This window comes from Nestor notabilis, unplaced genomic scaffold (assembly GCF_000696875.1).
Source record: "Nestor notabilis isolate BGI_N333 unplaced genomic scaffold, ASM69687v1 scaffold147, whole genome shotgun sequence".
Classification (NCBI taxonomy): domain Eukaryota; kingdom Metazoa; phylum Chordata; class Aves; order Psittaciformes; family Psittacidae; genus Nestor; species Nestor notabilis.
Window position 1 is genome coordinate 303,951 of NW_009936769.1, and position 13,219 is coordinate 317,169.

Here is a 13,219-nt window from a genome sequence, read left to right on the forward strand (position 1 = left end):
AAATGTAGTATTTCCATCCATGACAGATATAATCTTGGGCCTGTATTTTTCATGTTAATTAACTCTTTCAGAACTTACTGTGTGACAGAAAAAGTCTTATAATGCACATTGCAGTAAATACCAGTCAAGTATACTTTATTGCTGAACTCTACATGTTTCCAGAAGTTAACAGGCACAGCTGGGATAGAAGAAATGGCAATGTAGTATATATTTCTTGAACATACGAAATACCTTGGTTTTCTTCTCCCCCACCCTCCACATTACATCCCCAGCTGTTCTGATCATGTCACACAGTGGATGAGTTTTTCCATCGTCAGCTTCTCCTAAAATGATAACCTTTATTCAGGCTTCTATCCTCCCAGAAATAAACTGCATTATCCACATTGTCATCACATTTAAATTAGACTATCCCAGCATCTATTGCATGGTGCAGAATAATAGAAATGGTAACAGATGGAAGGTGGTAAACTGCCTGTTGGTAGCTGTACCTAGCAGAAAATACTCAGTGCTAGTATTTAACATCTGTTGATTTTCTTGCAAATGACTTAAATCTCTCTACCTGAAATACACTTCTGTCAGTCACCATAGTATCCTACGGCCACAATGCCAGGCAGGTGAAAATTGGAAGCTGCACATCTCTGGAGACATGAAGCTGATTATATCCCAAAAGAGATGCTGGTGAAGGACCATCCAGCTTTTGAAGATTTCTAATACACCTGAAAAACCTTTAGGTCAGACAGGAAAAAAAAAAAGTATGCTTGATAAAGTAGCAAAGAACCATACAAATCCTATTTTAATTCAGATCCATTAAGTATTGGTCAGAATGAATCTACTAGCCCATACATGAGAATCAGTAACTGCAGCACATGAGAGTAAATAGGGGTGATGAAGTAGATATCAAAAGAGAAAATAAACAAGCAAACAAAACGAAAAAAAAAATCACAAAATTAAATACTGATACATTACAGAGAGACAATGGCTATTTCCAAACCTTTGGTAATTTCAGATATTATACTGTGTTGCATAAAGTAAGACAATTTTATTTCTTTTTAAACTGCCATTCTATTTAAACCAGCAAGCTGATGTGTGTACTTGAGGTCTATACTTGTAGGGATTTTTCCCCTTTAGCATAAACCTTGTTGATTTAAAAAGTACACAAAGATGAACCAAGTGGTAAATGTATTCATGTAATCATTTTCATTAATAAGCTGCTATAAATAATAGAGGGAAGGTTTTAAGTGTATAAATCTCCATAGCACAATTGAGATTTTTCCACATCTTCAGCAGTAAGTTAATTAGAATCACCTGCATTTTCCTGGGCGGACACCAAATGGATTGCAAACAAAAACAGATTAAAATAGCTGTAGCTCATGGCATACAGATGACAAGATTCACAAAGAGGACAATCAGGCAATGAAAACCTCCTCTTTTTCAAACATTTTTAAAGGAAATTCAGCTCTCGTGAATGGCTGTAAAAAGACATTTGTAAGTGTTTCGCTGAAAGACTAGAATGGCTTTGTTTCTGATCCCATGATGAGTGAAAGAAATGTTTAAGAAAGATCACTTTACAGAGAGATTCAGACTGAAATGTGATGACTGTGATTCAAGCCAAGCCAAAAATTACAGCTCAGAATTAAAGGGGATGGACGTGGCTTGGGAATCCATTTTCCCACATTCCTGAATCTCAATCATCCCAGCCAATGTTTAAAAGAAAATACAGTGGAAAGCAATGAGGTCATTTTGTTTAGCTGCAAGAAGTAGGACTGTCAGAATGGCAAAAGTATATATTGGAGATAATGGCAAAATTACAGTGAACGGTCTGCCTGATCGATGGTTTCATTCAAAACAAATAGCTTCAAAGCCCAGTTTTGTTTCATGTTACAGGGAGCCTTCTGAGTAAGTCTTGTTGTTCCTGGGGCTTTTAAACCATAAACTGCTTGAATGTCAAAGACAGTGCAACACAATAGAGAAGAAGATGAAGGCATAGCAGGCTTGATTTAGGGATTAAACGGAAACCTTGCATAGCAGCGAACTGTATGCAAGTTTGAATTGCACTTGCTTTGTACTGTTGCTACCCTTATTTTTTTCTATATAAATATCCAAGTGGAAATTCTACCACCAGGTGATATGAAACAGAATAAAGTATATCATCCACCATATTCACTTGTTACTTATTCTCAGTATGTAATGCTCATATTCAGTGCTGTAATTGCTTGCATTAAACAGTTTCTACAGGGTCTTGAAAACAATAAGATCTTAGTCAAGCTTTTCTCCTTTCATTGCATCTTGAAGTTATTACTGTAAGAAAAAATGAGATTCTCTTTTTATGCCCTCATCTTCTTGATATTATTACAGTCAAACATAGAATTATTTCTTGTTAACTAATTTCCTAAAGAGATTCACCAAACCTCATGTCAAATACCTCCTATAGAGTTCTTTCTTAGCCTGTTAAGAACTAGTACAATTTCTCCTCCCCATACTTTCCTCCACTGTCTCCGCTTTTACTAAATTCTGATGCAGTGTTGGATTTCTACTAATAATAGAATGAAGAAAATCTTGTTCATGTTGCATTGAATTCAGGCTTATCTGTCACAGGTCCTGCAGCTGGGCAGTGTTGGTCACAAGTCCAGTACCTGCAAATCATGTGAAAAGTACCAATGGAGAGGACATCTCTCCATCATCTCTTCAATATGAAGCAATGAAGCATGTATATTATGTTTCATTTGCTATGATATCAAGTACAGCGTTCTACTGGAGATCCTATTTGTAGTGCATGAAAAGATGCAATCTCTTCCCTGCTTCTGTTTGATACTTGTCTTTCTATAATTCAAGGGATCACAATTAGTCCTGTTTGCTATAGCACTGAACTGAGAGATCATGTTCAGATAATTATATAAAATAAATCTCAAGTAAGTCTTTTGTAACCTACAGTCTGGGACGTTGGATCCACCCTGTGTTTCTCCATCCAAAATTGGATATCAATACAATTACAATATCAGATTGTAACCATTTAAGGTAGCAATTCTGACATTCTATAACTTTATCTGTCCTTATCATCATTTAATATCTGCCTGATCTTTGAGTGGTCTGCTTAATTTGCCAACAAAGATTTTTTTTCTTACTGTCCACCTATCTGATAAAGATATTAGACGGCACTGGACTGAAAGCTTCACTTTTCAGAGCTCTGCCAGCTATGACCTTGTTAACTGATATCTCCCATTACCTACAACATTTTGAGGTCTGTCATTGAGCCACTTTTTAATCCATGTAATATATGTCTTGTTAATTCCATAAAATGCAAATGCTTTAATCAAAATGCCATGTGATACTGAGTCAAAAGCCTCATGGAAATCTAAACATACTACTTCAACACAATTGCCTTTATCAACCAGACCCGTCAAAAATCCAATCCTATAAAAATGCAACAAGTTTTCTAGACAAGGCTCAAATCTCCACGAAACCATGCTAGTTAGGATTAATTATATTTTGCTGTGAGTTATTTGTTCACAGAATCCTGAATTAATCATTGAAGTAAACTGTCTGGGACTACGGTCAGTCTAGCCAGTCTCCAAGTGCATCCCTCTTACTGCTTTTCCAATACCACTGTCACTGTTTCCAGGTTTAGTGATTTCCAAGTATTTATATTTTATTTGAAAATGAGAGACACACATCACCAATAAGTGAAAAAGCATTATTTTTACATCAGTGATTACTTCTTTGTCCTTCACATTGACTTCCAATATCATCTACTCTTTAGTCTCCTAGGTTTGTTTATTGTTGTTGTTCTGATAGAACTAGCTAACATGACATTTGTATAGCACCCACTTCCACTGTGGATGAGTAGCTTCTCTGGACTGGAGATGGGACCTGTTTTCATATCAGATGTTAGCTGAGATGATGTTTTGAGCCTTTCAAGTGTGAGCCTTTGATGAGAGGAGTACAAGAAGTGGGTAATTCTGATGATTGAAGTGTCAGTTTTGTTCCAGAAAAGTAGAGAAAATCTTAGTGTCAACTTCTGGGCCCTCTTTGTGAGTTTAAAGGCATGCCTAATCCCACACAATGCTTACCAAAAAGCAGGATAGAGACATCAGCAACACTGAAAACCATGCTGAGTGCAGTCTTATGTTCAAATGGAGCTGATGGTCATTTCAACTTGAGCTGATCAAGGTTTGCTTGGTTCAAGAACCCTCAACTCACACCACATCTGCACCACAAACTTTACATCCTGGTTTGCTGTTAATGCCCCCATGTTAATTTTTCCTCTGTGGTGTAACTCAAACTTGTTTCATTGCTTTCATCATTTTTACCTCTGATTTCCATGGCATCAAACAAACACATTTTTTTCTGCTCCTGCGTTCACCTGAAACTTGGGGTACCTTTTTAACCTTATCCAGATACAGTATTTTTAATGCCAAATTTAAATGTGTCAGGTTTATTCTTTGTTATTCTTCATGATTTTCTTTCTACTGGCATAAAAATATTGATCCTTTTGTGAAGCTTTATTTTTGTTACACATTGGTTTTGGTGTTGTTCTCATCAGACGTATTATCTTGACATTGGTGTATTTGCTGCATTCAGGTATTTCTGCTTCTTTAAATGACTTCATGCCTCACGTGTGTGCCCGTAGTAAACTTTAAAAAAAATTGTTTATAAATCAATGATTTATGGTAAGATGTATATGAAAACACAAGGAAAAAATTATAGTTTAGGGAGAACATATCCTGATAATGACCTCTTAAATATTTGTAAAGATAGCCCTGGGCATCTGAGCCCACAAAATAGTTTATAATACAACAGCTTGATTACATAATGATACTTTAGTTCTAAAACGTATGATCTTTCTGTTTATGGGAAAGCATAATAGGCTTCTTTGAAACACAATAGTTTTGTCCTGTACATAACTGATTTTAAATGAAAAGACTAGCTAAAGAATGCCTTTCTTCAAGTTTGCACTTCACTTTGTTGTTGAATCCAGCATGATGGTTTCTTTTACTAAACTCTACCAGGCCTGGGGACCCCACCTATTTCAGAATACATTAATTGTGAAAGTTTCATGGGTTTCCATGCAGAAAGTTACCTAGTACCATTTACAATGGTATGTTTCGAATTCTAAATCTTGCTAAACAGAGAGAGAAATTCCTGCATACCACCACCCCACACCCCCCCACACACACACATATGGAGAATTTCCTTTCGTATTAAGTTTGAAGATAGTCAAATATAGATTAAGTTTAGGCAGAATGCAATGTGATTTGGGAGAGGGATTTTTTTTATACAACAGAAAAGAATTAATGAGAAAATTTAATTCAAGGCAGTTCATAAAGCATCAGGAGTACCTCAACCAATACAAAAATCTAATATTTTAAAACATAGGTTTAGATAAATGTATCATCTATGCTCCAGTTTTTTTCTTGTGTTTTCAATGTTTTTCTGAAATAGCAGGTTCCATCTCAAATTGCTACTGGAGCTGATACTGACATGCATTCATGATAATTTCCATTTTGGCTAGAAGCAAAAGTGCAAGAAATGTTCTTAAATAGGTGTTCTAACATATTCTGTGCAGTTACAGAGAGCGAATATAATTTCATTATTGTTCATGATTCTCAATTAAGCCTGAGTTCAGTTGCCTTTTAACTTTCCCATCAGGAGTACCTGCATAACTTTTTAAATAAAAATGGTTAAAATTTGCTTATAATTTGTCAGCTAATCTGATGCATTCTTCAGTAAGCCCTTTTCCTACATTTTTTTTATATCGTTACAAAAGTTAGGGTAGAGATACTGAAGTCAATATCATGCTTTTGGCTGTCATTTCTAATTGCGGGTCCATCCTGTTCTCAGGTTCCTCATTAAAAAAAAAAAAAAAAAAAAACAAACAAACCAGGAACACAGCTGGAAATTGTGATATAAAGCAAATAAAATCCTTGTTTTCCTCAAGGGCAAAATCCAGTGATTCTTTCTTGATAAACCACACTCCAAAACACAAGAAACTCAGCCTCTACTGAACAGTGGTTGGACTTTATCACAATTAATATTTTTTCTGAAATGTTCTTTACCACTATACTTTAATGCCAGCATCAGATAGGAAACTCTGTAAGGCTTTTGTTTCATCTTGTTCCCTCAGTGTTTATAGCCTGCCATGACGAAACAGTGACAGTAATGCAGCGATGTTTTCGTTCTTGATCGATAGAGGTGTCCTTAAAAGTGAATTTCCTTTGAAAATTGTTCATAGAATCATGATATTAGAACTATAAAGACAGATTTCTCTCTCTTTGTCTCTCTTTCTCTTTTGCACCAAATTGGATTTCCAAAATAAGTTGTTAACAATCCAGCTAAGATAATGTAGTCATGAAAAGGATGTCCAAATCCACCAATTTGCATTGGTTTGCTTTGGCTTAACTTTCAAAGTTCTTGGAGAAGTTAGTTGATGGCACGTGAACACTATAATTGGCTTCATATTCTTGGATTATTTTTTTTTTCCTTCTCTGCCATATTGCAGAGTATCCAAATGAAATGCTAATCAGACCTCATCTCTGGATCAAAGGAAATTTACAACAATAATAATGAACTTGTATTATCCAGATCATTTTGCAAGATGTAGCATCTACCAATTTGTTCTTTTCACCTGATCTGGATAATTCATGTAGGTTCCAAATAAGTGCTATTAATGTAAGACATAGATATTTCACCAAAAGTGACTTGTATTACTTTCACTTCCATATATCCAAAAAGTTTAATAACTGAATTGAGTTAGAACCAAACAAAGCTAACATTCTGTTTTGGGGCTTTTTTTGTTTGATTTTTCCTCTTTACTTTCTGGATTAAACTTCAATTTACATGATGCAATTCTTAATCCCTTACCATGAAAGTCCCACATTCCTATGTTGGGAATTACTCCTGTGCTCTCGTTCTCTCATTTCTAAAACAGAATGAGACTCTTCAGATTTAGGATAGAATTAATTACTTAAACATTTTAGTAATTTCCATTTGCTCATATGTTATATATCCATAGATGGATAAATTCCAGGTTTTCCTGATTACCAAATCCTTTTTGATTTCCTTCAAATAAACTTTTTCTTTATCCCTCTGTAACCAAAGGGGATCTTCATGAAATGAATCATCATTCTCAGTATTATGTTGCAGGTCACCGACAGGTGTAGGGTAAAAAATTGTCTAATAAGAGACATAGATAAACAGTGTGTAATATGGGATTATTATTCATCTTTAAAATAGATTATTTAACATAAACCAGATCAGGGTGTTCCTAGCAGGATAGACATAAAATAAGAACTTTGTTTTTTATAGAGGGAAAGCAAACATGCAAAAAACCCAAAGGCTATATTTGATTTCAGTCTGTATCAAAAAAGAAAATTAAATCTTTTAAAATGTTTCAACATAGAATCATAGAATAGTTAGGGTTGGAAAGGACCTTAAGATCATCTAGTTCCAACCCTCCTGCCATGAGCAGGGACACCTCACACTAAACTATGTCGCCCAAGGCTCTGTCCAGCCTGGCCTTCAATGCCTCCAGGGTTGGAGCATTCACAACTTCCTTGGGCAACCTACTCCAGTGCCTCACCACCCTCACTGTGAAGAACTTCTTCCTTATATCTAATCTAAACTTCCCCTGTTTAACTTCGAAGCCATTACCCCTTGTCCTACCACTACAGTCCCTAACAAAGAGTTCCTCCCCAGCATCCCTACAGGCCCCCTTCAGATACTGGAAGGCTGCTATGAGGTCTCCACGCAGCCTTCTCTTCTCCAGGCTGAACAGCCCCAACTTTCTCAGCCTGTTGTCATATGGGAGGTGCTCCAGCCCCCTTATCATCCTCGTGGCCCTCCTCTGGACTTTCTGCAACAGCTCCATGTCCTTTTTATGTTGAGGACACCAGAACTGGACACAATACTCCAAGTGAGGAATAACTCCAAGCAGCCAAGTCCACTGGCTATGCCATTTGTTTGTCAAGGCATGATGCAAGTATCCTTGAAATAAGGAATTGAAACTCAGTTCCTTCCTATTTAAGTGTTATTACAACAGGGTTTCTGGGTTTTTAGAATTTTTTTCATTCTTTTCTGTAGTTTCAGATTTACCTTTTTCTCCACCCCAAATCATAAAAAAAAAAAAAATCTCCCTAGATACATTGTCATGAAATATTTCCTGAAAATTTTTGGGTTTGACAAATTAACATGTTCTAAAAGAAAGGCTTTTTCTGAAATTGCTGGAAATAACTAACTAAAACTTGTAGCCCAAGTGATGAGTAGCGCTAAAAAAAAACCCTTTTGTGTAGATTCTCTTATGTACTTGTTATGTACTTACAAGTCTTAAATGTGAAATGACAAAGCACAGTTCAGTGTTTTCAGTTTTTAAGCATGCAGATTCAGTCATTGTTGCACAACAGCTAATTCTCCTGGAAAAGGAGAGCAGTTCCCATGTGCTTTAAAATGCTACAGCTATGCAAGCAGGGCTGGAAGTGCTATTTTAAACAGTCATATCAGCAGAACTTGCTGTAGGAGATAATATGTCACAAAAGGGAGTATGACATCTAGTTTCACCTAGCAGATAAACCTTGAGTAGATATGCAGGGAGAAACAAGACTGTCAGGTTGTCCTTGAAAAGAATGGCCTATACTAATGAACAAATATACTCCAGGGCATATGCTATTTGGGATATTTAATTTCATCTTCAAACTTGTCTGATCCACTATGAAGAATATAGTAGAGAGATGGTAGTTGTGTGTAGTCCCATGCAAATCATAATTTCAGAGTGGGCATCTCTGCTTTATTTTCAGAAAGGTCACAGCCTCAGAAATTCATGTCTGGAAAACCCAGGCCACAGACTGAGAAATTTCCCCATCACGATTAATATAAACATGCCACATTTATGCAGGGATGGAGTTGCATCATGTGTATCCCAAACAGCCCTCCTCCATGAGCATGAGAACTAATTCACTCTTCCTTTTCTGTCACACTCAGAACCCCTTGCAGAACTGTATTTTGCTGACAGAATTACAAGATAATTATAGTTAGGTGTTTTGTATTCACTTAACTTAATCTACCACTTTTATTTTTCATTGTTTTAATCAGGCAGGAGGCACTTCAGTTGCTGTCAGGTGGATTATTTTTCAGTCGTTCACTACATTGCTCTTCTTTAGACTTGTTAGAGCGCTTCTGGCTCCCTGACAGACATACAAAGAAAAATACTTATATGATCTAAAATGAAATATGTGTTTCTCTTTCAGGTCTAGATGTTGATGGAATATACAGAGTTAGTGGCAATCTGGCAACAATACAGAAGTTACGATTTGTTGTCAATCAGGGTAAGTGATTCCTCCACCCTGGTAATGTTTTGTTTAGTACTTAACTGTCTCAGATGACACTATTTCAGAATCTGCTATACATTAGTGGCATAGAATGATGAGCCATGTTTTCAAAGAGAGAGGAAAGGGAAGGTAGAAAGATATTGCACAGAGGGAAATGTCAGCTAGGAGAGGGGTAAAAGCAGAGTAAGCAGAGAAAAATAGTAGTTAAACAGGAATTGAGAAACAAATAAACAAAAAAAAACTTAAAAAAATGGATACATGAAATAAGGTGGGGGGGGGAAAGCATATGTAGAAATCAAAGAATCAAAGTGAGCAAAAACAACAACAAAAAAAAAAAGATTAAAAAAGGAAAAATAGCAGATTGCATGTTGAAAGTTAAACAAAACCAAAAGTAGAACAGGGATCCAAAGGAAACCAGCAAAAGAGAAAAAGACGCTGAAAAGAATGAAAAGGAAATACTAAAAGTAGAATACTGGCTCTGTCAAAATCAGTGGAGAATTTACCACTGATTTGAAAGGGCAAAGATTTTACCCCAGAAAATGAGAAGTGGAACAATTAATAGTTTGGGGACCTAAGAACAAGAATTAGAACAAACCTGTACATATTTCCTGAACATATTTCCACAGATTCCATATATAATGAACATATTTCCACATTTACAAAGGAACATTTTTCACATTTGTGGCCTAAATGAATCTAACATTGATCAGTAGATACTGTTACAGGTGTGGAAGCTGGTAATAGTGGCTAATTAGAATAAATGACAAATGCAGTCGTCTCTTTGAATAGTTTACTACTCTTGGCAAAGACTAAGTATCTCCAGATTTAATAATTCAGCAAATATCAATGATGGTATTGAACCTCATGATGGCATTTCATGAGAAAATAAAATTAAGCTTCACAGAAATTAAGAAAAATCCCAAATCTTAAACTGCATTTTCTCCTACTTTTTATTTACTCTTTTAAAGTTATCTGGAGACTATTCCCAGAACTGCTAAATATTGTGTATTGTACGTGGTTTCTTGGACATGATAGCTATTAAAGAATAATTTCTTCAGTTAGTTTTATACTGTACATAAACTAAGACTTTAGACTCAAAAGTTCTCATTAAATTGAAATATGCGAGACGTTAAAATATTCTCACCCTCAAGCCTCCATTTACATCTTTAGGGAAGGTTTCAGGGGAGCAATAGGTGTTTGCCACATCATCAGCTGCTCTAGATCAGACTTCTTTTCATCTGAAACTGGAGGATGAAATGTGGTTTATGAGGAATCAGTATTGATGTCAGTAAACTCAGTGAAACTGAGTAAATCATCATTTATCAATCAGCCTCATGGTTTTGACTCATTACTGGGCTTCACTTACATTTGCAGTTGTTGGGTATTTATGTGTAGCTAATGTTGTCTGCCTTGCTTTTCAAAAGACCATACACTGTATTTTGTTTGGAGGTAGAGGGGCAAACCCAGGATTTTCTATCCTTCTTCACTGCCTAGGATATTTGCTCAGGAAAAAATGCACCATAAAAATAATGGTCCTGTCTATCATATCTCATGGCATCCAAAGGTTAACGTACTTTAGGTTAATGTTACTCAAGTTTTCACCTAAAACAGATGGGCTGATACTGTAAAGCTAGACAGAAGTCTAAGCTGGCTTTTTGTGCCACAGAGGTACCAGGCACCTTTTTCTGCTGGCTTATACCACTGTAATATTAATATATAAAGGTGAAGTCAGTCGTACATGAAAACCACTCTGACAGTGGCTACTTAGGGCATGTGAGAGAAATCTGCTGTTGAGGGACAAAAGAAAATTCAATGAAAACTAGTATCCCTGGAGAACTATGTTATTATCTTATCAGTTGTGATAATTACTGTTTCTTATGTTAGTCTTTATTGACACATCTAAGGTACTTTTGCATTTTATATCATAATGAAATAGATTTTCAATAGAAAGTGTTACTATCCACTTCAGCACTGCCTACATGTCCTTTAATATCCCAGCTATGAAAATATCTAGCCTGTACTTAGTCTTTCCTCAGGCCTTTCCAAATGCATGCAGAAATGCCAAGGTTCAACCCCTGTAATGCCTAACGCCGCTTTGCAGTCCTCAGTGGTGTCGATAACACAATATGACGGAAAATGAGAGAGTCTAGCATTTCAGTCCCCAAAGAATAATCCAGTACTTTTTAATCGGAATATTCAAGAATTAACACAGACACAAAGAATGGTTTTAAGGTAACAAGACAGTGTCTCAATTGTTTCAATAACATCCTTTCTCTGTGCTGGGTTTTCTGCAAGCAGGAAACAGCTCACTTAGTCACAGCGTACCTGCAAAAACCACCATGTTTTTGTTAAAAATATTTGGGAATGTGTGGATAAGGGGATTTATTGTGTTTATAATGTGTCTTTGGGAGGGTAATAATGGTCTCTACCCAGTGTCCGCAAGAGTCTGATGTCCCCTGTCAATCGGATGTTGTGGACAGCAGCAGTTTCTGACTGTTTCATGAAGTCATAAATATTACTAGGAAAACTAGTATGTGCTCCCAATCTGCTTATATAGCAGTCCTCTGAAGCTCTGTAGTGGGATTATGTTTAATAATGCACTCTCCACGCACTCTCCACAATCACTTTCGGTAATTATTATTGGCTCAATCCCTGTACCTTCATTTTTCTGTAGTTAACAGTGGGAAAGCAGTATTTATATATATGATTTTCCCATAGAGGTTTTTTTTTATTATTTTAGTTAAAGTTTAATTTAATTATAAATGTAAACAAATGTTCTGAAAAAAAGCCTATTTACACTGCAGAGATTGACTATGCAATCAGTTCTTATACAGGCCAAATACTTAATGGGTTCTTTCCTCCTGCTTCCTTTACCATTGTGTTACACCTACATTTATAGGCTATAAATGATATGTATCACATAGAAAGTTAAAGATCACAGAAAACACTCTAGGCTGCTTGCCATATCAAGTATTTTTAATTAGCATAATCATTAATTAGAATATAGCAAAGCTTTATTTGGCTCCTTTTCCTATACTGTTAATATGATCTGCAGCATCAAAAATAAAATAAAACTGGCGAATATGAAAGGAAAACAAATGAAGAGTTGACAGCTTTATCATTAAGGAAGAAATCAGAACAGTAAAAATCTAAAAAAGACCCTTGAAATTCTAGATTTTTGGGGATGAGGATGGGTTTATAATAAAAAGTCATGTTTTGTATCTTTTTAAATTCTCTGAATATACTTTTGTGTTCCATTCCTATTTCTTGAGCTAGGTATCTCCTGAAAAGGGCTTTGACCTTGCCACCATGAGCATCAGGAGAACAAACTACCTTATTTACTTTGTCCCTTTCATGGAGTTTTCTTGTTCTATAAAATTCCATTGCTATCACACCTTTTTTGCTTCTGTGCAACAAGATTATCTTTTATCTGTGATTTATTTTCCCATTAAGAGCTGCAAAGATCAGTTGATCATAAGAGGGCCAGGGTATAACATCTCTCAGCACTTTTGAAACTCTAAGTCATCATTTTTCAAATCACTGAATCAAAGCAGTAGAAGCTGTTTAGATCAAACTGATATCACAAAATTCATACTTTTCTTAGTCTACAAGCACTGAAAGAATTTTGGTTTAGAAACTAAGCTCCAAGTCATTCAGTATTTCAGTCTGCGAACCTATAGCAAAAGTTTCTGTAATGGACAGAGATGTCCATTCCTCTTATGTTTTCTCTATTACTGGTTAAATCTAACAGTTTGCAATCATAAAAAAAAAAAAGAAGAGAAAAAAGTACTTGGCAATTTCTTAGGGATTTTATGAAAAATCTGGAGGACTTTTGATGATTTGAAACAAGGTCCAGTAATGCATTTTTAAATTTAATTTAATTTAATTTTATTTTATTTTTT

The 13,219-nt window shown here is 35.7% G+C and overlaps 1 protein-coding gene across 1 annotated transcript in view; it reads left to right on the forward strand.

Annotated features, from left to right (window-relative positions):
• ARHGAP15 (Rho GTPase activating protein 15) overlaps nucleotides 1-9,314 on the forward strand; it is a gene marked incomplete at its 3' end in the record, with an annotated part of 220,493 nt that extends 211,179 nt beyond the window's left edge. Inside the window, exon 11 of the mRNA XM_010018517.1 lies at nucleotides 9,237-9,314. Within this exon, the coding sequence (XP_010016819.1) occupies nucleotides 9,237-9,314 (78 nt within the window). The remainder of the gene's footprint in view (nucleotides 1-9,236) is intronic.
• Nucleotides 9,315-13,219: the final 3,905 nt, after the last annotated feature.